Source organism: Diabrotica undecimpunctata, chromosome 3 (assembly GCF_040954645.1).
Source record: "Diabrotica undecimpunctata isolate CICGRU chromosome 3, icDiaUnde3, whole genome shotgun sequence".
In the NCBI taxonomy this organism is placed as follows: Eukaryota; Metazoa; Arthropoda; class Insecta; order Coleoptera; family Chrysomelidae; genus Diabrotica; species Diabrotica undecimpunctata.
This window is the reverse complement of record NC_092805.1, coordinates 109,853,105-109,877,179: the sequence shown is the minus strand read 5'-3', so window position 1 is coordinate 109,877,179 and position 24,075 is coordinate 109,853,105. Positions and strand designations below refer to the sequence as shown.

Below are 24,075 nucleotides of genomic sequence, written 5' to 3'. Positions count from 1 at the left end.
TTTTTAGAATTGCAATTTTGGAATAAGAGACTAAAAAATCTCGAATACATCTATCAACAACTTAGAGAACCTAAAGTAAAAAGTATGGCTGTAATACTTGAAAAAACAAATAGTGCTTACTTCAGCTGTTTTAAACTATTATTTAAGAACACCGTCATTGCCCTTTCTGAAGCTAAAGATATGAATCTTTATTTGACACCTCTAAAAAAGCACGTGCAGTCAATTGAAGAAACAGATTTTAGTGAAAACATTCCATTGCTGGCGCCAATAGTTCACGTTATTTGTCTAATTTGGTCCAACTGTAAGTCGATTGATCAGACAAAGTTAATAACGCTATTAAAACAAATCTGTAATTTGCTTATACAAGAGGTAAGCCAAACAAATAGGGCATAATAATTCCGTAGTCAGGTTTAAAATTACTTAAGTTGGCATTATCGTGATAAAAGTACGTTGTTGTTCAAAAACAAAATTTCTTGAAGAGGGTGACTCATTATCAAAAATGAATTCTAACACCGTGAACTGTTGGGCAATTCCGCAATTCCAGCCGTGCCGTTATCTCATTATTTTTTTAGGACTGAATTATTTATTTAGAAATTTATTTCATCGTGATATCTCTCGAGGTACCTTTGTCATTCCGTGAATTTTTTACCTCCCCAGGTTTAAATATTGTATTTATATGGGATTAAACCACAATTCTTTGTAATGATAGTTATATTTAACATTATTTGACGTCTACAAAATGATGTTAGAGGATCTCTGGGGTAGAGATGGACACGGCGTGGGAATATTTCGACTGGTTATGAGTCTCAGAAGGTTCAAGTTTGCCAGTAGATCTGCTGAATGTAAAACGGCGACCACCACAGTCAACTATGTTTGATTTTGGAGAACACTTTACTATTGTTTCCTACGTACCAAAAAAGAATCGAAATGTTCTTGTTATATTTTCTCAGCATTACGATGATTTCATAGATCAGACGCCAGAACAAGCTACGAAACCAGACATGATCACATATTATTTTAAAACTAATTCAGGTGTCGACGTTGTCGATAACCTTTGCGCTTCCTACAACGTTGCTAGAAATACACGTCGTTGGCCCATGGTCGTCTTTTTTTTCCATGCTGAACGTTGCAGCTATTAATGTCCAAGTGATTTCAGTCGGAAATGGACAGGAGAATATACGACGTCACCTTTTTCTTCGGAAACTAGGCCATGAGTTAGCCTTACAAAAATTACAAAAAAGAAGTCTTATGGCACAAGGTATACCACGTTCTTTTTCTGAAGCACTCAGCAGATTTAGACCAACGGAAAAGTCCGATAAAGAAGCTGGACTAGTGCCTGCAGAAGATGTAGCTTAAACGAAGCGTTGTCGCTGTGCCTTATGTTACACATCACTTAGGACCAGGTTGACCAAAACCATTTGCAAGAATTGTAAACGATATATTTGTGGCCAGCATACAACCCCAGTGTGCACATCATGGCACTCAAGGTTACAAGAACGAGAAGACTCAAGTGACACATAAGTGACAGATCGCCACCGCATTGAACTGAAATAAAGGTTTTTTTTGGTTGGAAATGTTTATAAGAAAATAATATATTTTATGTTTGCATCATATAGGAAGGCAACATTTTATTTTTACCAATTTATAATGTAAGAAATCGAATCATTCTATACGAGTACTTAGGTTATATTTCTGTGCAAGTTACCGTTTTTTAGTAATATATAAATATTTTAAATTCTACTAAAAGAATAAATTATAAAAAATAATAAAAAACACAACCAAAACACCACATACCTATATCTGACTGCGAGTTAGTAAATTTTATAATCACGTATCAAACAGATACAGTGCGACCGTTGCTGTCAATAGCTTTTTACCCGTAAGTCACGTCTTCGGATTTACACACACAAACAGTTTTTTTGCTATCATAATTTATTTACACAAACAAAAAAGAAGGAACATAATGAATTATTGGATGTAATCTACAACTAGGCTTGATCCAAAAACTATTGCTGTTACTCTAATAATTGTAAGTCAAAGTTAGAGTTATCATTTTGATACATTGCGACAGCTTTTATACAGGAGTAAGTTGCGACCGACGCGACGGAAGGTTAATTGGCGCATAATTTCTACACATCTTATTAAAAAATGATTCATGTCATTTTACGTCGTATCCATCTCATATACATAATAATCAGCTAATCTCTACTAACGACAAGGAAATATTTTCGGAAATTATATTCTTCCAAATTGCATTGTTTTTGTTCAAAAATATTTTGGTTTTTCGGTTACTTTATAGAAATATTACACATACCATGCAGTATAAGTAAAGTAACTAATTTAATGCTTAATAGGTTATTTCTTTTATCTTAAATGTTAACACATTTTTAGGCAAAAAAATTTTTGGATCCAACTACACTTTTTCATAGTGACATAGACGAAGCAATGCAAAGAGTAAGTTACTGTGTTAAAGCTTTAAAGCAGTTTATATCTATTTTTAAAAGATACAAACGCAATTTGACGACATACTTTCCTAATGGAAGACAAGAACCATGGAATTTTCATCCGAATTTGGTGTTTGAAAGATTTTATGCGTTTCTAGAAAGACTAAAAACCATTCAATGGTTCTTTAATACTGTATTGGAATTTAATAAACTGGAGAAGGTTGAAATTGGTGGAATTAAGGGAAGAATATTAAGTTCAAGAGTAACGGAAGTTTTCCATGAATTTCAACAAAGTTTTATGATTTTTTCCGGAAAATCCTATGATGTACTTGATCCAGACGATCCATCGTTTATAGCTGATTTCGAAGATTTTACACATAGAATATTTGAAATGGATATGAAATTGGTGGCAATTCTTTGTCAAGCATTTGATGACTGTTCTAATTTGGAAAGTATATTCAAGGTAAGATATTCTTTATAAAGTAATGGTAATTCCCTCTTTGGTATTTTTCTGATAATCTTCCTCTCAAAAACTTTCAATTATTGCTCTTCTTCTCTTGCTGTTAATGTAAATGTTTCTGCAGCATATACTAATATTGGTCTCATGATTGTTTTGTAGATTTTCATTTTTGTGTTCGGCTTATCTTCTTATCTCACACACACACACACACACACACACACACACACACACACACACACACACACACACATGAGTTCATCCCAACCCCTAGGAACATGAGTGTACCACTGCTAGTCAGTGGGACCCCCATGTCTAAAGATCAGACCGGTCACGTTCCAAAAGAGCTAATCGTTTTGGCTCGGTACCTATCTGACCCCCAGGTTTTTCCTCCACCCCTCCTTTTGTTTTAACTGGTTAGTGAAAATAAAGTAAATAACTAAAATAAGACAAATCATAATAAAAATGGAGTGGTGGTTGGGAGTTAAGGGTATTTTTTTTTTGGTGAGGATACGCTCATTTATTGGTTTTTTGATTTTTTTTTTGGATTTAATTCTTCCTATTTCTAAACATTTTTTTATTTCTATGAAACGCTGTGTTTCCCGTTTGAATTCATCTCTTTATATCTACACTTTCATTTCTTCTGTTGACTAGTACTTCCAAATATTTGTGAACGTTTCAACCTCTTCGAAACTGTGTGCGTTTATTGTCAGTTCTGTCATTTGTGTCTTCTTTTTCTTACGTTAACGTATTTTGTTTTCTTTTCATTTATTTCCAGTCCTCTCAGTTTGGCTTCGTTTTCTATTTCTTGGAAGGTTTTCTTTAATGCCCTTTTATCTGTTGCTACTATGATTATATCGTTCACATATCCTATTATTTGTACTGCATTCTTGTTTATAGTTCATGCGTTTGACAGCTTTTTTATTATCTCGTCTAGTGACAGAATAAATAGTACCGTTGACAGCGCATCTCCTTGTCTTACTCCTTTTTTTTTCTTTCTCTTCCGGTGTCTATTGTTGCTTCGGAATCTCATTTATAACATTCTTATAATTTTATCTGGTACATTACTTTCTTGTAAGTCTTGGATCATTTTTCTTCTGTTTAGTTTATCAAACGTCTGTTTTAAGTCTAGGAATAGTATAGGAAAAGTATATGTGTTTCTCCGTCGTACTCGTATGTTTTCTCTATCAGTGGTTTTAGCGTATGTATAGCTTCTATCGTGGATCTTCCTTTTCTAGTGATAATCTTCTGGTAATCTCCTATGCTTTGTTCCTTATATGTTGTTAGTATGTCTCTAATCATACCAGTTATTACTTTCTATGTTACATTCAGTAAATTAATTGCTGTGTAGTTTTTGCATATTTATGGTCTCCTTGTTTTGGGATTGCCACTATAATTTCCTTATTCCAATCTTCGGGCATTATTTCTTTGCTCCATATATTCTGTATTAGTTCATAGATCTGTCTGTATAGTGCCTCCTCACCGTATTTTATAAGTTCTGTACATATTCCGTCTTCTCTGGCTGTTTTCCGGTTTTAAAGATTGCATATTTTGTCTTTCACTTCTGTAGATCAATTCTTCTTCTTCATCTTGTTCCGTGTTCGTTATTGTTTCTCTTTGTTCTTCTCTATCCATTTCTTGATATATTTCTTCGAAATGCTTCTGCCATTTTTCTGCTCCTATAGCTATATTAGCTGTCTGTTTTCGGTTTCCTAGTTTTAAGTATTGGTACAATGGTTTTGAATTGTGTCTTTTATTTTCTGTTCATATCTCGTTAATAATTTCTTTTACTTTTTAATTTTTTTTATTTAAATAATTTCTTTGTCTTCTGTCTTTGATCTTTGTATTTTTCTCGTTCCTCTTTTTTACTTGTGCTTAACCATTTCAATCTTGTTTTATTCTGAATAAATAATAATTCTTTAAAATTTATATTAATTTATTATTTATTTTCAAGTTAATTAACATTGCTGGATCAGTTCTGGAAAGACCAATAATAAAAGAAGAATTTACAAATCAATATGAAAAAATTTTGGACATGCTAGAAAGTGAAATCAAAATGGTAGAGGTAAGGATTTGACAATCAATATTCTTTTAGACACTGAATCTACTATGTATGGAGGAAGGTAAGATCGCTGGTTCAGATGTTTTAAAAGGAATGTTTGTAAAATTGTATCTTCCTACATTTAGTAGATATAAAATAAATACACATCTCGAGGGACCAGAGACTAAGGTTTGCAAAATTGAAGCTGAATAACAGTGTAGGGAATTTCTAATAGGTAATAAACAGTGACTTCCGGTAGCAATTTTTTTATTTTATACATTACATAATTAAATAAAAGTATGGGAATTGCCAACAAATCACCTTTTTATATTTTCTTAATAAATGCTCTTAAACTAAATAAATACGATAGATAGAACGATAAAGTTAATAAAAAATGTCAAATAACAATAATACAATTTTGAAGTACCTTTTCGGTTTTTATCCTTACTGCTTCTTTAGAAATTTAAATATATAGATAACATGTAGGTGAATAATTTAATTTATTAATAATTTTATTGACTTTTAGATAATTTTTGATGAACAGATGCAAACAAAGCAGAAAACTGGCCATTTTGTTTTAGACAAATACATGCCTCCAGTTGCTGGTATTTTAAGGTGGACAAGAAATTTATGTTTACGACTTACAGGTCCTCTGAATAATTTCAAGACCTTGCAACATCCGTAAGATATATTTGTTTTATTAATAAATTACAAAAGCAAATGGTAAAATTAATGAAATTTACGTTAAAATTAATGACATTTATATTTCACTAATCTTGGTTTGGTAGTCTTCTTTAGAGTATTTTAAGCAATAAATATTTCATACTGTAGTTTAATTAATGAGACATTAGAACATTATATTGTAAAATCTCAATATCTAGAAAATCTGGTTTGGATATTTTGATGTTTAATCGTTTATTTGGTCTTCCCATACATTTGTGTTCTTGAATGAAAACTATTTCTTGTCCGTCTCTCCTTTTTCTGTCATAGTACGTACCCTACTTACTTCTATTTCATTTGTGCGATTTTATCAATTAAATATTGTTTGTTTTACTCCTCACTTGAGATATCGTCTCTTAGGAGAAATTACAAACTAAAATGTAACTTATTCCACAGCCTTTTGAGTTATACATAATCTATTTGTTGATGACTAAGTCTCTAACAACTGATTTTGTATTATTTGTTAGCACTTTTTATATAATATATAATATTTCAAAGTCTTTTTGGTATCATTAGTTTATTGCTCTCTAATTTTATATTTGCAACAACCATCGTACAATAAATATATAGAGGAAAGTAACCAAATATGGAATACTATGTTTGTTTTTAGAATATCAGCACGATCATAGCTGCCCGTCCGGATCAGTTGGAGTTGCACATCCATCAGGTTGGATTCAAAAGAACATCTATCTTCACAGAGGGGTTCAAGTACTTCATTGAACACATCAACCCTATTCCTGAATCGAAGGTTTTATTGATTCTGAATGGACACTATAGTCACATTCGTAATATCGATATAGTAGATATCGCTAGAGAAAAAAAAGTGTACATCGTTTCTTTACCTCCACATATAACTCACAAGCTGCAGCCGTTAAACGAAATTTTTATGGGGCCGTTAAAAATATACTACGGTAAGGAAATACGCATGTGGATTAGAAATAATAACAGACCCTTATCTCCATATGATATTGTGGAGCTGTTTGGAAAATCCTATTTGAAAGTACAATCAGACGACATTGTGGCAATCGGTTTTAAGGTCACCAGATTATGGCCTTTAAATAAAAATGAGGTTAGTAATACGGACTTCATTACTGCGCAACATAATGCTACAAGAGAGGTTTGTACAACCAACATCACTATACGGGAATCAAGATCTGATCCTGCTCAAGCCCTGACACAAATACCTTTACCAGAAACAAGTGCTAATGTACAATTGGAACCTGTACCTTCGACTTCCTAGCTTAATCAGAGCACTCTAGGACTGGTGTCTCCGTATGCTATAAATCCAGTCCTAGAGAAACAAAGAAGTTTATCTAAAAATATGTTTAGTGATGTGGACTTTATTACTGCGCAATACAACGCTGTAAGAAACGATTGGACAACCAACATCACTACACTGAAATCAAGATCTGAACCTGATCAAGCCCTGACAGAAATCCCTGTAGCAGAAACAAGTGCTAATGTACAACCTGAACCTGTACCTTCGACTTCATGGATTAATCTTAGCACTCTAGGTCTGGTGTCTCCGTATGCTATAAGTCCAGTGCCAGAGAAACGAAAAAAAGTATCTAACAGAGGAAGAAAAGCTACTGTAGCAGCTGTCATAACATCTTCACCCTACAAGAATTACACCTACAATTACACCCTACATTTAGTAAATCAAAATGTGAAGACACAAGAAAAAGAAAATAAATTAGCCAAGACAAAAAATAAAAAGAAAACTGCGTAGACAAATGAAATTATGCTGAAGAAGACTGAAAAACAGAACGTTATGCAGTTTGATGCAGATAGTGAGCCTGATGAGTTATTGGGCTAAGAATGTCCTGACTTTGCTGATGATGAATGTATGTTTTGCCAAAGACTTTTTCTACAAGTAGCAGTAGAGTAATCTGGATTAAGTGGATAATCTGTGGGCTCTGGGCTCATTATGATTGTGCTGGTTAAGAATTTGATACATGGATCTGTGACTTCTGCAAGTGAATTAGGCTACTTCTTTCATTTTTCACACTGTTTTTATTTAAATTTATTTGATCCCATAGATGTTTATGTCTATCTTAGTTATTGATATGTTGGTTTATGCTTATATTTGATATATGGGTAGCTATTCCATATTTGGTTACTAATTTGTAATTTTATTTTTTGTGTTCGATTTAATTTTTTTAATTATTGGACGGATAAAGATATTTAATGGAAGGCTGGTAATTACGATGTAAAAATATATGACTGATTTGTAGTAACATTAAATTGCTTTCATTTCTATAAAGTTATTTTTTTATAAAACAAAAAGAGAAATCAAACGATTTCTAATTAGCGAAACCGAATTCAAATCTTAACCACTGTGTTTCCTAAAATTTGCGAAACAAACAGCTGGATAAATTACTCGGCAAGGGAATCTAAAATTGCATTCCACAAGCCGTTCATCCTGGTCAAAATTCGTAGTGAAGTCAGTTTCTGGTACTTCAAACGAAGTAAATAATCTAATCTAATACCGTCATTCTATTATTTTTTTATATTCACGAAATAAAATGGTGAAATTATTCATAATTGGTGACTTTCCTCTACTTCAAGGTAAATCTTTTTTATCTTTTATAAGGTAAGGGATATATGTACCTACGTTTAAAGCATACCATCCTAAGTCACATTCTCATTATTTTACAGGAAGAGTACTTAAACGTTATAAGTTCGGAAAACGATAAGTAATTAATAATGATAGCGGAAACTACTGTTGATATTTAAAAATAGTATTATATATATAGTTTGCTGTAGTATTATGAAAGTAAAATATGGCTTTAAAGATAGTAAAAGAATGGATTTAGGATATATTACTTCTAAATAATGGAACTAGTTATATTTATAATACACGTATACTAAGTCCGCATAAATTGGTTATCAATTTAAAAAAATTATCAATATTTTCTTATTTATTTTAGTTAGTTATAACTAACCCGCAGTTTGAAAATTACGTCTCTGCATTATCGTTAGGTTAGGTTAGGTTATGCTTCATCATTATCGTTAGGATACTCGGATTCTGTGTTTGAATGACGTAGATTCTTATAAAAATCATGGCAATACGATAACAAGTATAAAAGTAAGTCCACAAAATTACTGTATTTTTTTGTTGATATAGGAACCAACTGATATTCATTTGTGGTAAAGTTTCTGGCAAAATGATCTCCTCTTTTATTTTCTTCTTAAGTCAACATTTGAAAGGTGTCACTGTTGAATGAAGTTTATATTGAAGATATCCAAAATTTTCTTTGGTAACTTGTAAGATCACTGATTTTGAAATTTGAAATGACTCTCTATCAGTATTTGCTTTCCGTTTTATCTCTTACGGACCTGTTGAAGAATATAAGGGTCCAAATTTTTAAAATCATTGAGTTCCATGTTCACAACTTTGTATTTACTACACTGACATTGACGAATAAATTTTTGCCAGTCCCAGGGTGTAAATTTAATTAGGCTGTGTAGTTTTTTCCGTTTTCTTTCAATATTAGCGTGTACTGAATCGGATTCCATATGCGTGTGCATCTTTATAAGAAATTTACAATCTATTTTTTGTAGTTTGGGATATTTTAAATGAGGTAAAGTGCATACATAACTACACATACTATTTTGGTCTGGTCCCAATAGTTGTCTACCTATATGGTGATGCATTCAACGTCACATGAAGGAATATTTAGATCAGCCCACTTTAGAACTCCCTTAAGCAATATCATTTTCTCCTCCATTTTCTTTGGTTTCATCCCACATTACATAATATGCAGCACTGTTATATCCATCATATAAACTGTAATTCAAAGTTCATAATTTTCGCTTATAAAAATTTACACAATTGGTCAAAAATGGCGTTGGAAGGCACTTTTGTAAATCACCAGTCAATACTTGATATTTGCTTTTGCTTCAGTCATATCGACAGCTTAAAATTTATATCTACATTCTGCTTCTTTTAAAAGCGTATCTTTCTGATTTCAATTAGTTTTTTGTCAAAATCATTATTAGTTGCTCGTATTTTAGCTGCAAATATATCGCAATCGTCGCAAGTGACTAGTTCTGGGGGTTTAAATATTAAATTGAATTGCTTATTAGATGTATCGCGATACAGCCAGTTTATTATTCTCTATTTTTTTCCTGTTTGTATAATTTATACATTTTTTTAATATTTAAATCAGGCTCCAAATAATTCTTTTGGAACCTTTCCCGATTGTAGTGACACTCGTATTTCGGAAAAGATGAAATATGTGATTCCACAAAATCAATAATTGTTTGTGTTGTCTTATTACTTGGCTCATGAGTGCCCCTAAGATATCGTTGAACCACGCCTCCATCCAGTTGCTTTGATAAAGCAGTCTTCACTACTTGTTGTGAAATACTTAACGTATTAAGAAACATGGTTTTACATACTACAGTTCTAAAACCCTTAATTACAAAATAGTAAACTAAAGTATTTTATCTTAGTTTAGATTCATCTCCTGAGTGCAACCTATGTCATTCTATAGGTTTCGTTCGGACACAAGATAATATAATTTGTCTTTTGATATTAGGGTCTGCTGTTTCATTTCAATATTTTTTGAAAATATCTTCCCTCTAAAATTCAGATAAGTTTGAACTATATTTTATGCGGCAAGAGATTCCGCACGATACTTTTAAGGTTTTACAAGGAACATTCTTACCTTTCTTACTAACATAGGCCTTTCCACAAACATAGTTTCTTTTTCTGTCATTCGCTTTCCAGTGAAGAACATTTCGTGTCCTTTTCTTTCCTGTCTGCTTTATTTTTATTTGATTGACAACTTTTCTCTTGGACACTAGATAATTGGGGTTTATAGTCTCTTATAACACCTTCTAGATGTACTTGTAACACCTTCTAGCAATGTCGGTTAAATTGCAGGAAGTCTACTTCCACTTTTATCTGAATCAGTATCTATGGATGCTAGAAGTGCGGCATTTTTTCTTTTTTATTCCTTTTTTCCGGATTTAAAGCTTATGTACTTCCACTATCTTTACAATGGTTATTTAATATCCAAGTTAATTAACCGTGACAACTAACTTGGTACAAGTACACTTGTACAAGTCAACTTGGTCCAAGTTAAAATCCAAGCATTCTTGGATTGTGTCAACCCGCCTTAAATCATCGCTGTCACTATCCACAAGAAGGGAACAAATATGTCGGAACTGTAGAGGAATATCGTTAAGAAATGAATTAACGTTTGGAATATCGTTTGGACAACGTACACAATTATATCCATAATACTGTCTAGAAGGCTAACTTCATACGCAGAGGTAATCATAGGCGACTACCAAAGCGTATTCAGACCGGAAAGATCGACCATAGATCAGATATTCGTCCCACGCCAGGTGTTGAAAAAAAAACTGGAAATTCAACCGCGATGTACACCAAATCTTCGTGGACTTTAAGCAAGCTTACGATTCTGTTACCAGAGAAGCATTGTGGGAGACCATGGTAGAAATGGGAGTACCTGGAAAGCTGGTACGATTAGCACAGGTGAGCACAGAGAATGCTTCCGCACGGATCAGAATTGGCAGCACCACGTCGGAGGAATTCCTCATTGACACCAAGCTTAGACAAGGAGATGCTCTCGCCCCCCTGCTATTTAATTTTGCACTGAAATATGCGGTAAGGAAAGCTCAACCACAACTGACAAACGGATTTGCCTCCCAAGGATCACAAATACTATTCGCGTTTGCGGATGACGTGGACACAATTGTACAATACATCAGAGATGCAAAGGCAGTTTTCACCCTATTCGAAAACGAAGCAAAGCAAGTTGGTCTGAAGGTCAACGAGGACAAGACCAAGTAGATGGTGGTTACGAAGAACTCAAGACCAAGGGTTAGACCAAACCTAACAATCAATGAATACAACTTTGAAGTCGTTAAAGAATTCAAGTACCTGGGAGCGATCATAACATCTGAAAAAAATATGAAAAGGACGTGGCAGCCAGGATCATTGCAGGAAACAGGGCATATTACGCAATAATGACCGTACTTAAATAAAAAATACTTACAATACCAGCAAAAATAAGAGTGTAAAATAAGACAATAATTCGTCCCACAATAAGGTATGAAAGACAGACATGGACTCTGAACCAGCAGGAAAGGACAAAATTACTGGCACTGAAAAGATAACAAGAGAATCTAGAAGATACAATTATGAACTCCAGATAGTATATGGAGATGAAAACATAGTACGCTACATTAAAGCAAACCAAATAAGATGGGCGGGCCACGTACTAAGATCGAGTGACGAAAGACTTCTGAACGCCACCTTCTGGGAAAGACCCGATGGCAGAAGGTCAGTTGGTCGCCCAAGAAAGAGATGAAAGGACGCAGTAGCCAGTGATCTATGCAAAATGGGAATACCGCAATGGGAAATAGCTGCTCAGGACCGACAACAATGAAGGAAAATAGTAAACGCGGCTAAGACTCACATAGAGTTGTAGAACTAAATGATGATGATGATGTCACTTAAATAAAGGTCGGCACTTACCACAGAATTTTGTTTATAGTGCTTTTCTTCTGTAACACTAGCTAGTTTGACGATTGCATCTTCGCCATATCTATCCCTAAGTTCTTGATGTGGTAGGATTTCTTTATCTGTACCTGCAAGATATTTTTGTTACAACGGAGGCAGACATTAACTAAAATAATTATCAATAAAAATATTTTTTACCAAAATTTAGAAAGGCAGTTAATATTGCATTTATATTTTCTCGATTGACTCAAAAAATAATAATAATTTAGTGATAAAAACGTACCTTTTTGTAGTTTAGAGTCTTTGTTTAAAAACTAAAACGTATCGGAGAGCGACAAATCTAAAATTCTTAAAGTTCTTTTACAAAGAGCCATTGTTAAATCAATAAAACAATGTAGACTCACTAAATACCTTCTCTAAATTTTTTGGTTCGAATTTAAAACATTTCTGACTTTTAATCTTTTTGCTGTGCTGGTAGGTTAAAATCTAAATATTATATTACACAATGCGCCTCCTGTCATTAAGTAATGACCCTTTTCGCTTAGATACTGCTTAGTACAATCTAATAAATAAAGCAAAATTTTATATTCAATCTCCAAAAGTCGTAAACGCAGTCGTATACCATAAAATTAATATGTACATAAATTGTAAATGAAAGTCACCACTTGATGTGCACTGAAAGGAATTCAAGGAATTTGAAGGAATATAAGTTTAAGTCCAGATAAGATTATATATTTCTAAAGTAAACTAAACGTAGTATACATAGTTTCTTCTTTAATTTCGTTTCTAAAAGCATTTGGACGTAATATAGTATTTTCCTAAATAAATTAGGATATTCCGATGCCGCTCATGTAATAATATATTTTTCTAAAATTTAAATATATATATATATATATATATATATATATATATATATATATATATATATATATATATATATATATATTTATATACTTCCCATATACAGTAAAAAATACAAAAAAAAAGCTCATAGGCAGGTACTATTCAATTATGTTCCATTCGATTCCAATACCACAGTAGGTACTTTCTTTTGCTAGTATGTCATGCTTTTATCATTATAAGTATATTTTAAATAGTGTTGGAGACTTGTAGCCATCCTGACGTAGTCCTTTCGTCGCAGTAAATCCAGATGATAGGTTGTTGCCTATTTTAATTCGATATGTTGACATACGCATATAGATAATTAAAAATTGAAAAGAACATCAAATATATTTTTAGTTATTAGAGGTCACCTTTGTTAATATTTTATTTAATTTTTGAACAGCCTCGATTTGAATGAAATCTCTTATTTTAATTAATTCTGCATTTACTGTCTATGAAAGTTTGTAAATTTATTATTTATTTTATTCTACATACTCAATTTTGTAGATTATTTTAATTATTTCTACTATTTTTCAGTATCGTCCAAAGTGAAAGATCATTGGCGCTTATAACAAGAGCTGAGAGGTTTTTAGAAATAGCTGGACAGTTTACAAAAGAAACCTTTATAAGTTGGGTGGAGGTTGTTCCAACACAAATCGAAATAAATTTAAAAGAAAATTTGTTACGAAGAGATTCGAGAACAAAGGAGTTGTATTTAAATTTTAGTCCTGAGGTGAATATATTTTAAGTATTTTTTAAATAAAACAAAGCCTCATCAACTGCCGAGAGTAATAATTAACAGGCAATCGTATAAAAACACCAAGCTAGGTTTTAGTTATTTTGGTATATTAAGCATCTTGGTATAAAGTTTATTGAACAAAACAAAAAGTAGAAATCCGAAAATTTTTAGGTGTTCAGAAACAAAATTCAGATTTTTGCTTAAATCTGCGCCTTCTACAATTTTCAAAGCATGCAGACGATGAATGGCCGACATGGGGAACCTAAAATTGTATTCCACGACACATCGATTCATCTACACAAAAACCTTTTGTAAACTGGTTTCTTATACTCAAAATACGAGTAAATAAAGATATAGATAAGTTAAGATTTGATTTCACGTATAGTGAAACGTCTCTATAATTCGTTTATATGTAATTTATTCTAGCAGGATTCATCAGACCGACTGAGTAGAAGCCCTGAACGTGAAACCAAATCTTTTCCGTCAGAGGAAGTTGTTGCGAATTGTCTCCTTTTTACAACACATGTAGCGAGTCAGACTTTGGAACTGGCTAATTATATAGCCTTGGATTAAATATTCCTTCGTTGAAACAATTTTTTTTTAAGTCGAAGTGGTAATAACTGTTTGATGAATTTAAAAGCACTTTATTTTACGTTGCAATGTTGCAAAAAAATATACTCATTACAAACTTATATAACCAAAACTAACTTCTTACTTTTCTGAATTTAAAGAATTTCAACGTTCTATACAGAAACTATTTGACCGATCGGGGGGAAATTTCGCACAAATTTAAAAGATGATAATTCCTCGATGTTCAAATGTATTAATAACATTTTAATTTGTTAATAAAAAAATTAATAAAATTTATAAATTAGTGCAAAAAACTGCTTTTTGCAAATATCTCCGTAAATTATTTATCAATTTTAATTTAAAAAACGGGAAAATAAAGATATTCTTGATATGAAAAAATGATATAAATATTGTTTATGTAAAATATAAGGCAAAAAACTTATAGACAAAAAATCAAATTGTAACCATAAATTATTGTAAAAAAAAACGCAAGGTAAAAATACAAGTAATTTTTTATCTATTCGTCATCTAGTAACCCCCACCTATGTCTTAAAAGCTTCAGCTATCTGCCAAAAATTTTTCGACTTTTTTTTTAACCAGACTGGGCTATATTTCGATAAGATAACTGAGTATTTTTATCAAATATTTTTGTAATTTTAGTAAGTTTTATGTTCAAATAGTTACTTTAAAAACATAATTTCAGTTGAGCGCAATATTAAGAGAAGTTCATTATTTGAAACTTATGGAAGAGCCGGACATTCCAGAGGTAGTTTTAAAATTGGACGAAAAAAATGAACTGTATCAGCAATATATTACTAATCTTAATTCCACTGTTACTTGGTACAATAAAATAAAAAAGACGGCTAAAGACGTAGAATTTAATTTAATTGCAAATGAAGTAAAAGATATTGACAAAATGATAACTGTGGGTGAAGAAAATCTAAATTGGGAATCTGAAGGTAAATATTAATAATATTTTTATATATTGTGTAATTGTTAAAATATTTAAGTGAGTATAGTCTATTTGGTTAACTTACACAGGTTTTGCATTAAGTAAATACGAAACGATTCAACTAACCAACTAAAAAACAATATTTAGGTTGATGTTTTGGGTGGGTAGCGACAACTTAAACGTCCCGGCTGGCCTGGACGAAATACGAACAGAACAAAATAATAAAGAACTGTGGTTTGTACTAATGATGAATTGCTACAAAACCTGGAGAAAAGCCAGAGTGGTGGCCCTCTTAAAACCAGGTAAGGATTCGACGGATACAAAAGAAATTAAGACATGTAATTAAATGTCATGTGCATCATTTATTAAACTTACAAAATTTCTTTGTTGTCGGAATCTAACGTTTGAACGACACCTAAAGATGCTTAGGTGATACGTGTTCTCTACTTTTCCTTATGGCTTGGAAGCGTGGACACTAAAACAAGTGCATGTACATAATTTGGCCGTCTTTGAATTTGGTTGTTACAGAAGAATCATATGAATATATAGGATTTAAAGAATTTCCAACGTATGTTATTATTATAACCTATTATGAAATGCAAAATTTGAGGAAATCGAAATGTGAAAAATATCCTGAGTTAAGAACTTGAGGGAATAGTTTGAATTCAGTAGTACAGATTTATTGAGAGCGGTCATCAACAGGATCCTCATAACTATGATGATTTCCTATCTTCAATAGAACATGGAACTTGAAGGAGAAAAACAAGCATGCTCGAATGACGCTGGAGGTGTAATGGTGTAGGCAATAGGCATCTGTTTACGTTCGAAATACAATGACACGCCAAAATACCTTGTCATACGTCTAGATAGAACTATGTGTTATCAATACTATAATCACCATAAATTATCAAGAGGCTAAAAAAAAAGTAATCGCTATGACGGGTAGCTCTTTTAGACAGCAGACTTAGTAAAACTTTAAATATTATAAATATGTACAAAATTTAAATATTAATCCTAGCGACCGTATCGACGATGGTATGCGATGATCCCCTGTTTAATATATATATATATATATATATATATATAGTAAACTCTTAAATATTGGGGAAATCTGCAAGAAAGACTCTAATGTGTATCAATTGTTTCGCCGAACGTTTTCGCCAAAGAGAATTACTGCTGAAAGAGAATAAATTATAATTACCATATATTATCTATTGAAACATTATTGATCTTACCGTAACTTAATATTATACCGTACCGTAATATTAAAAAACTTAGCTAGTAACATAGTGGTGTTTTTTGTTACTATGTGCAAAAAAAAAAAAAAAAAAAAAGTAAAAAAGTTAACAAAACTTAATCCGATCAAGAACCACTAACATTATCACTAATCACATTTTGAATACTTCTAAATCATCCAATACTTTTTTTCATAACTTATATACTAAAACTAAAAAATTTCTTAAATATAATCCTGAGCTCTTAGTGACAAAAGCAGACAAAGGTAATGTTACAGTCATCTTAGAAAGAACTCACTACTTACAACTGTGTTCTTCTCTTATAGATAATGATAGATCTTATGTTTCACTTACATCCAATCCCACTTCTTCTCTGCAAAGGAAATGCAATACATTAATCGCATCCTTAGCCTCTTCCAATGAGATTGACCGTAACACAAAGAAAAAAACTAACAACATATAATGGGAACATTGCAAAGTTTTATGCTTTGCCAAAAATCCACAAACCAACACTATCGGTTCGTCCCATAGTAGCTTCCATTGGAACACCCACTGAAAATATCTCAGCTTTTGTTACAGACATACTTACTAATGCATATAATTATGAAAGTCAATATTACAGTAAAGATTCCTTTGAGATGGTAAATAAATATAATGGCTACATACTACCATCAAATTATGTCCTCGTTAGCCTTGACGTTGTATCCTTATTCAGCAATGTTCATCTAGGAATATGTTTGACATCAATAGAGATCAACTGGGACCGTATTAGAGGTTGTTGTTCCATGTCTTACGACAGATTCATCAGCATCGTCGAATTTCTCTTTAACAACACTTACTTCTCATTTAATGATAAATTCTATCAACAAACTTTCGGTACCCCTATGGGAGCTAAGATTTCTCCTATCATTGCAACTTACGTTATGGATTATGTATTAGACTCAGTCATTCCTTTACTATCCTTTAATATTCCATTTATTAAAAAATATGTTGATGACATTATTTTGGCTATACCCAACGACAAGGTAGATGAACTACTGGATACTTTTAATGGTTATGACCCCTACATCCAGTTCACTATAGAGAGGGAAGATGGTAATTGGTCCGTCCCCTTTCTCGACATAAGGATGATCAGGGAAACCAACAACATCAAAATAGATTGGTATCAAAAACCGACCCATTCTGGTAGATACCTTAACTACAACTCATACCATAACAATTCTACCAAAGTCAACTTAATCAAACAGATGAAAAATAGAGTAACAAAACTATCAGATCCTTCATTTCATACAAAAAACCTACAAATCCTACAGAAACTTTTTATTTCAAATGCTTATCCAACACCATTAGTTAATAAGATTTTGTTTAATACTATCCATGACGAAGATATTACACCTTCCTTCGCGACTAACAATGCTGATCCTGATGTCTTAAGTGGGAACCCAGTCTCGGATACTCCTATAAACAAATATTTTTCATTACCATATTTCAGAGATATCACTCCGGGGTTAACAAGGATTCTGAAAAGTGTTGAAAATAGCTTTGGCAATAATAATAACAACATTAAACTTAATGTGGCTTGTAGATCAGCCCTAACAATTAATAATCTTTATTCTAAGATAAAAGATAAGACTCCCATAGATAGGCTTAGTAATATTGTCTACAACATTCCATGTCTCTCTTGCAACAATTCCTACATCGGTCAAACATCTCAATTATTGAAATCACGTATTACACTACACAAAAGTGATTCTCGACTTCACCCTGACCGTTGTGCATTAGCCAAACATGTCCATTCCACTGGTCATCTCATGGACTATACTAACACCACAATTCTCCACCGTGAGAACAATAAATCTAAAAGAGAGTTCATTGAAATGTCTTATATTTTCCTTAACGATTTCTCCATTAATGTTAAGAGTGACATCAAGAATCTAAGCGATATATACCACTTGTTACTTAAATCAGATACCAAGAACAATACTATATCACAGATAACTAACTTGACTGATATATCCATTAACAACTAAAATACCTTTATAATTAATTTTCATTAACAAAAAAAATATATAACATTCCCTTGCTTTTCTTAGATACATCTCAATAAGTTACAATAATACATGAACAATATAATATAATTAAATAAAGTAAATCAAAATAATATTTCCCTATACTGGGATTTAAATTCATTCGTTTTTTACCAATGAACCTTAACGACATAAAGATTCATAAGAACAATGAAGTTGTCAGCGCTTGCGTTCTGGCTAAAACAGAACCTCACTTTTAAACTATCTAAAAATCAAAAATTTAGTTATTGCCGACAATTCAAAGAATTACCTCCTTTTAAATGTAGTTACATTGGGTTTTTCGATTCACCTTGGGTAAGCCTTTACGTGTCAAGTTCAAAGCTACCATACATTTCAAACCTTAAAAAAACTTTTTTTGCACATAGTAACAAAAAACACCACTATGTTACTAGCTAAGTTTTTTAATATTCTAACTCTACAATTCTAAGTTACGGTAAGATCAATAATGTTTGAATAGATAATATATGGTAGCTAATTATAATTTATTCTCTTTCAGCCCTGAAGAAGCCAAATTAATTCTCTTTGGCAAAAACGTTCGGCGAAACAATTGATACACATTAGAGTCTTTCTTGCAGATTTCCCCAATATTTAAGAGTTTACTATTTAACTAATCTGCAAAGATTAAATTTCTTTTCTATATATATATATATATATATATATATATATATATATATATATATATATATATATATATATACATATATATATATATATATATATATATATATATATATATATATATATATATATATACCGGTATTTAGGCGCCACGCCCTTCCGGTAGGGATCTATAGAGGAGTATCACCGAGCTGCAAGCTCTTATCTCTTGCCGTACTGCTCCACCATAGACCGATCAGACACCAGCATATTCTAGTCTAAGCCGCAGATTCATCTAGAATTTTAAACTGCTGCGTTAGCCTTTTTTATTTTTCTCTACACCGTGCTGGGGCACGAACTCACATCTACTGATCCATTCGACAGTGAAGCTAATAAGAATCGGCCGCCTAGCCCGCTTGGCTATCTGAACGACCCACTATTTAATACCTGCGAAAAATAAAATATAATTAATGTCATACAAATCAAATCACTTTCCTTCAATCTCCGTTACAGAATGGTTAAGTGCTATGTATGGTCCATATTGTTATACGGCATGGAGACATGGACGTTGAAAATATCTTCCATTAACAAGTTGGAAGCCTTCGAAATGTGGACCTTGCGAGGAATGTTCCGCATACCATGGACAGATAGGGTGAGAAACGAGGAAGTCCTAAAAAGAGCAAATACTGAGAGAGAATTGCTCAGCTTGATCAAGGCACGAAAGATTGGATACCTGGGCCACATCCTGAGAGGGGAAAAATACGCAATCCCTCAACTAATTATCCAAGGAAAGATTGAGGGCAAGAGAGGAGTAGGTCGCAAACAAATGTCGTGGCTGCGAAATATAAAGAACTGGACAGGCGTAACTAACACTGGCGAACTTTTGCATGCCGAAAAAGGCAGACGTCTGACCTTAAGATAATTCGCCAACGCACTATAGGTGCACGGCACCATAAGAAGAAGAAATCAAATTAAAAATACGGTGTGTTAATATACACACGCTGAAGAGAAGGAATGGTTGGTGGGTTAGAGGTGGACGGATCGATCAACACTTGATCCTGTAAGAAGCGGGAAGTGACTAATCAACACTTATGTACAGAATAGGTCTATCTCTGATCAACAATCTAGCATAAGCGAGTAACTTTGTTGTATTACTATTATGACTATTATTCTATTTGAATTATATTTTATATTTTATTACATAAATTTAATTCATTTTAGCTTTATGGGAATACATGATAAAGTTACACACTCTTGTGGGAAATCTACAAGGACACCTCCAGAAATGTCAAAACAACCTAAACGAGATCAAAAATATTCTTGTGCCGTTTGCTCGACAACCTCTTTTCGAAAGAAAAGACGGTCGGAAGGATACATTCCTGGCTATAGATGAGAGAACAGAAAAATTAGAAAAAAGAAAAACAGATATTAAGGTTGCGACTGATAGAATTCTTCAATTGTTAGAAGAAAATATGAATTTGTTCCAAATGACGGACAAACAGGAAAATGAAAAATGGATTCAATATATTGATCATATTGACGTTGTTGTAGAAAGTTATTTATACCAGTCAGTAGGATGCAGGTAAAATAAATTTGTTAAATTAAATAAGTAATGAAATTTTGTTTTAAAATACTTAGTTAAATTTAAAATTAAACCATTTAAATTTGTGATGAAGTGATCCATCAAAGAATAATGAAAATAATGAATGTATTGCACGTATGAGCCCATTTCAATTTATCTAAAAATAAATAAATATAAGACTTACAATCAATTTATTCTAAGTCGGACGACCGGTTTCGCATGCTACAATTTTCTAGGAATGGTCAGGTCTCCGGAAAAGTAACTTAAATGCAAAAATATAAATTGTTATTATTAGGGTCAGGTCAAAAGATAATAAATTATGCCAATATTATATGTGCACAGTTATAAAGGTGCACAATTTTTGAATATTTTATCATTATTACTTGCATGCATATACAAGTAATGTAGTTTTATTTACGTGAAAGCATACTTAAAGCTCCGTTCTGGTGGGATATTGTCTGGTGGTCATTGGCTTTACTGCAATTTGACAAACATAGGAAAGTTCTTAAGGAAAACGTTAGGATACCAACCAGAAAGAAAGAGGAATACTATTGATATATTTGTTTGCGAAAAATTTTTTAGTAATGTTATATTATTTAATATTATTTAATTTAAATTAAAGATGGATCCTAAAAACTATAGAGGGATCGCAGTGATTGCTACTATAGGCCGACTATACTCAAAAGTACTACGAAACCTGATAGAAAATGATACTAAAGACAAACAACCCGAAGAACAAGCGGGATTTAGGGCCGGACGCTCCACTATGGATAATATCTTCACATTAAAAATTGCAATGGAAAAACGAGTGCAGAGAAAAAGAGAAACTCATATAGCTTTAATAGATTTGGAAAAAGCATATGACAGTGTACAGATCTCCCAACTATGGATAGAAATGGGTAACTTGAAAATAAACCCAATTCTTATTAACGCAACTCAAAAATATTACGAACAAAACTTTGCAAGAATTAAAATGGGACAAGAAATCACCTCTCCTTTTCAAACAACAAAAGGACTAAGACAAGGCTGCTGTCTGTCACCCACCTTATTTAAAATCTATTTGTACAGATCCTTAGTGAAATGGGGTACGATCAGCTACGATCTTAGCTATATGGTAAGAAAACTGCAAGAAGAATATGAGGTGGCAGGTCTAAACATGAATATGACAAAATGTGAATATCTCTCAGTGGGAACAGATGAAATATGTGACCTAGTCTTGGAAGACGACAAAATCAAAGGCGTGCAATCCTGCAAATATTTGGGGGTCATTTTCAACAAGAAGGGAAATAGCGCAGATGAAATCAGGGAAAGAATAAACAAGGGCAGAGCAGCGACCCGTGCCTTAAACTCTCTTCTCTGGCAAAAAACAATTCGACGAGAAACCAAAAAACACATTTACGGTAGTATAGTCCAAAGTAATTCACTTTACGGTTCGGAAGTATGGGACGTCACCAAAGCTAATATAAACAAACTTATGACGACAGAAATGGATTATCTGAGACGAACTGCGGTAGATCAAAACTGGAGAGAGTTAGAAACGAACAAATAAGAAACGAAATGAAAATGGAGAGAAATATCAATGATGACATAGAAAGAAAACAATTAATCTGGTTCGGACATGTTAAAAGAATGCCAGAGTACAGATGGCCTAGGAGAGTACTGGAATGGATCCCTCCTGAAAAAAGAAAGAGAGGACGACCACGGAGAAGTTGGCGCAACGATATTGATGAAGCAATGGCGGCAAGAGACCTAGAAGAGGCAACTGCATATGACAGAAAAAGATGGAAATTGGGGGCGGGGAAGCGGCGACAGCCGTAATAAATCCGTTATTATTATTTATTATATTATTTAATAATCAGTAAGTTTGTTTACTCTACTTGTCATTTGCCATTCATGACTTTACTAGGGGTACTCTATGAGTCTTGTATAAGTGAAAGAGTGCCCTTTCACTTATTAACTCATCCGCCCGCAGCCGTTGGTCATAAGTGGGGGATTGCTTATACCGGCAATCATTCGGTGAATTATCTGTTGGTCCACGGGAGGTATTTTATTTCTCTCATACCCACCGGTAAACCGGGTCGGGCATTCCCCTATCCGTTACCTGGGGACGCTTTCTCTAGAAAATTTACCTTGGTCATTATTATTATATCGTGATATGTATTTTTTTAGTTTTTACAATCTACATACAAAATTAGTGATCGAAAAATAAAAAGAATTATGGAATGTACCCCTTCAACAATCACTAACACCAGACTTAACTGGGCGTATTAGCAGAAAAATAAGAATATTGAGAGATGTTTTTTTAATAACCATAAAACGGAAATATTCAGCGCAGTTATTTAATCTGCTGTTGCTGTATAGTAAAAAACTTACTGCGACTTATGGGATTGTTTAGTTACACCCACTGCAATTAAAGATAATCCATTTTTCACCAAATTAATATTTACCACGTAAAATTTCGTTGACTGCAACCATAACCATATTGTCACTAACACCACTGCTCCAATTATACTTTTGATCACTAAAAAATGCCCAAATAATACTCAAACCATAAAGAAAAGCCAAATGGCACTACAGGTTTATTGTACTCAAAGCGTAAATCTGTCAAATGTTCCAAAATGAAAACATTTCACGCAGAACCGTTTATAGGACAATAGCGAAGTGCAAGCAGGGAATACCATACTAGAATCTCCCAAAAAGTGGAAGTCCACGTGCATTTACTGAACAAAGATCAGAGAAATTGATGGGAAGAGCAAAATACCAGATTGGAATGTCAACGAGGAGACTGACTCTTCAATATAGATAAATTAAAAGGACGATATCGTTGGAATTAAGATGAATTTTATTAAATATCAAAAGAATCGTATGTGTCCCAAATACTCTGGAACGCAACTCCTTCGTATACCAACAAGCTGTCGTCAACTGAGGTGGGTACACTTTGTCAATGAAAATTGAGATGACGAAAAGTATTTTTTCTTCTTCTTCTACTGCTTGGAGATCTTTCGATCTATTTAATTCTGAAGCTGCCTCTGGTTAATTTCTTGGGAGGTAGATTGCCAACTATCCCTCCATCTTTTAGGTGGTCTTCCGGGAGGTCTTGAACCGAGCGGGTTGTTTTCTAGGGCAATTTTTGGGAGTCTATTCTCATCCATTCGTCTTATATGACTGTACCATATCCTTTTACGCTGCCTTCCCCATCTTACAATATCTTGAATTTTGCACTGCTCTCTAACGTTTGTATTTCTCACCCTGTCACCCTGTCTCTTCTTGTTT

The 24,075-nt window shown here is 32.9% G+C and overlaps 1 protein-coding gene across 1 annotated transcript in view; it reads left to right on the top strand.

Annotated features, from left to right (window-relative positions):
• The window catches only part of Dhc93AB (Dynein heavy chain at 93AB), a 295,262-nt gene that overhangs the window by 18,687 nt on the left and 252,500 nt on the right, over positions 1-24,075 (top strand). Inside the window, exons 4-10 of the mRNA XM_072526597.1 lie at positions 8-369; positions 2,392-2,907; positions 4,856-4,966; positions 5,469-5,623; positions 13,578-13,773; positions 15,053-15,308; positions 20,442-20,802. Of these exons, the coding sequence (XP_072382698.1) occupies positions 8-369; positions 2,392-2,907; positions 4,856-4,966; positions 5,469-5,623; positions 13,578-13,773; positions 15,053-15,308; positions 20,442-20,802 (1,957 nt within the window). The remainder of the gene's footprint in view (positions 1-7; positions 370-2,391; positions 2,908-4,855; positions 4,967-5,468; positions 5,624-13,577; positions 13,774-15,052; positions 15,309-20,441; positions 20,803-24,075) is intronic.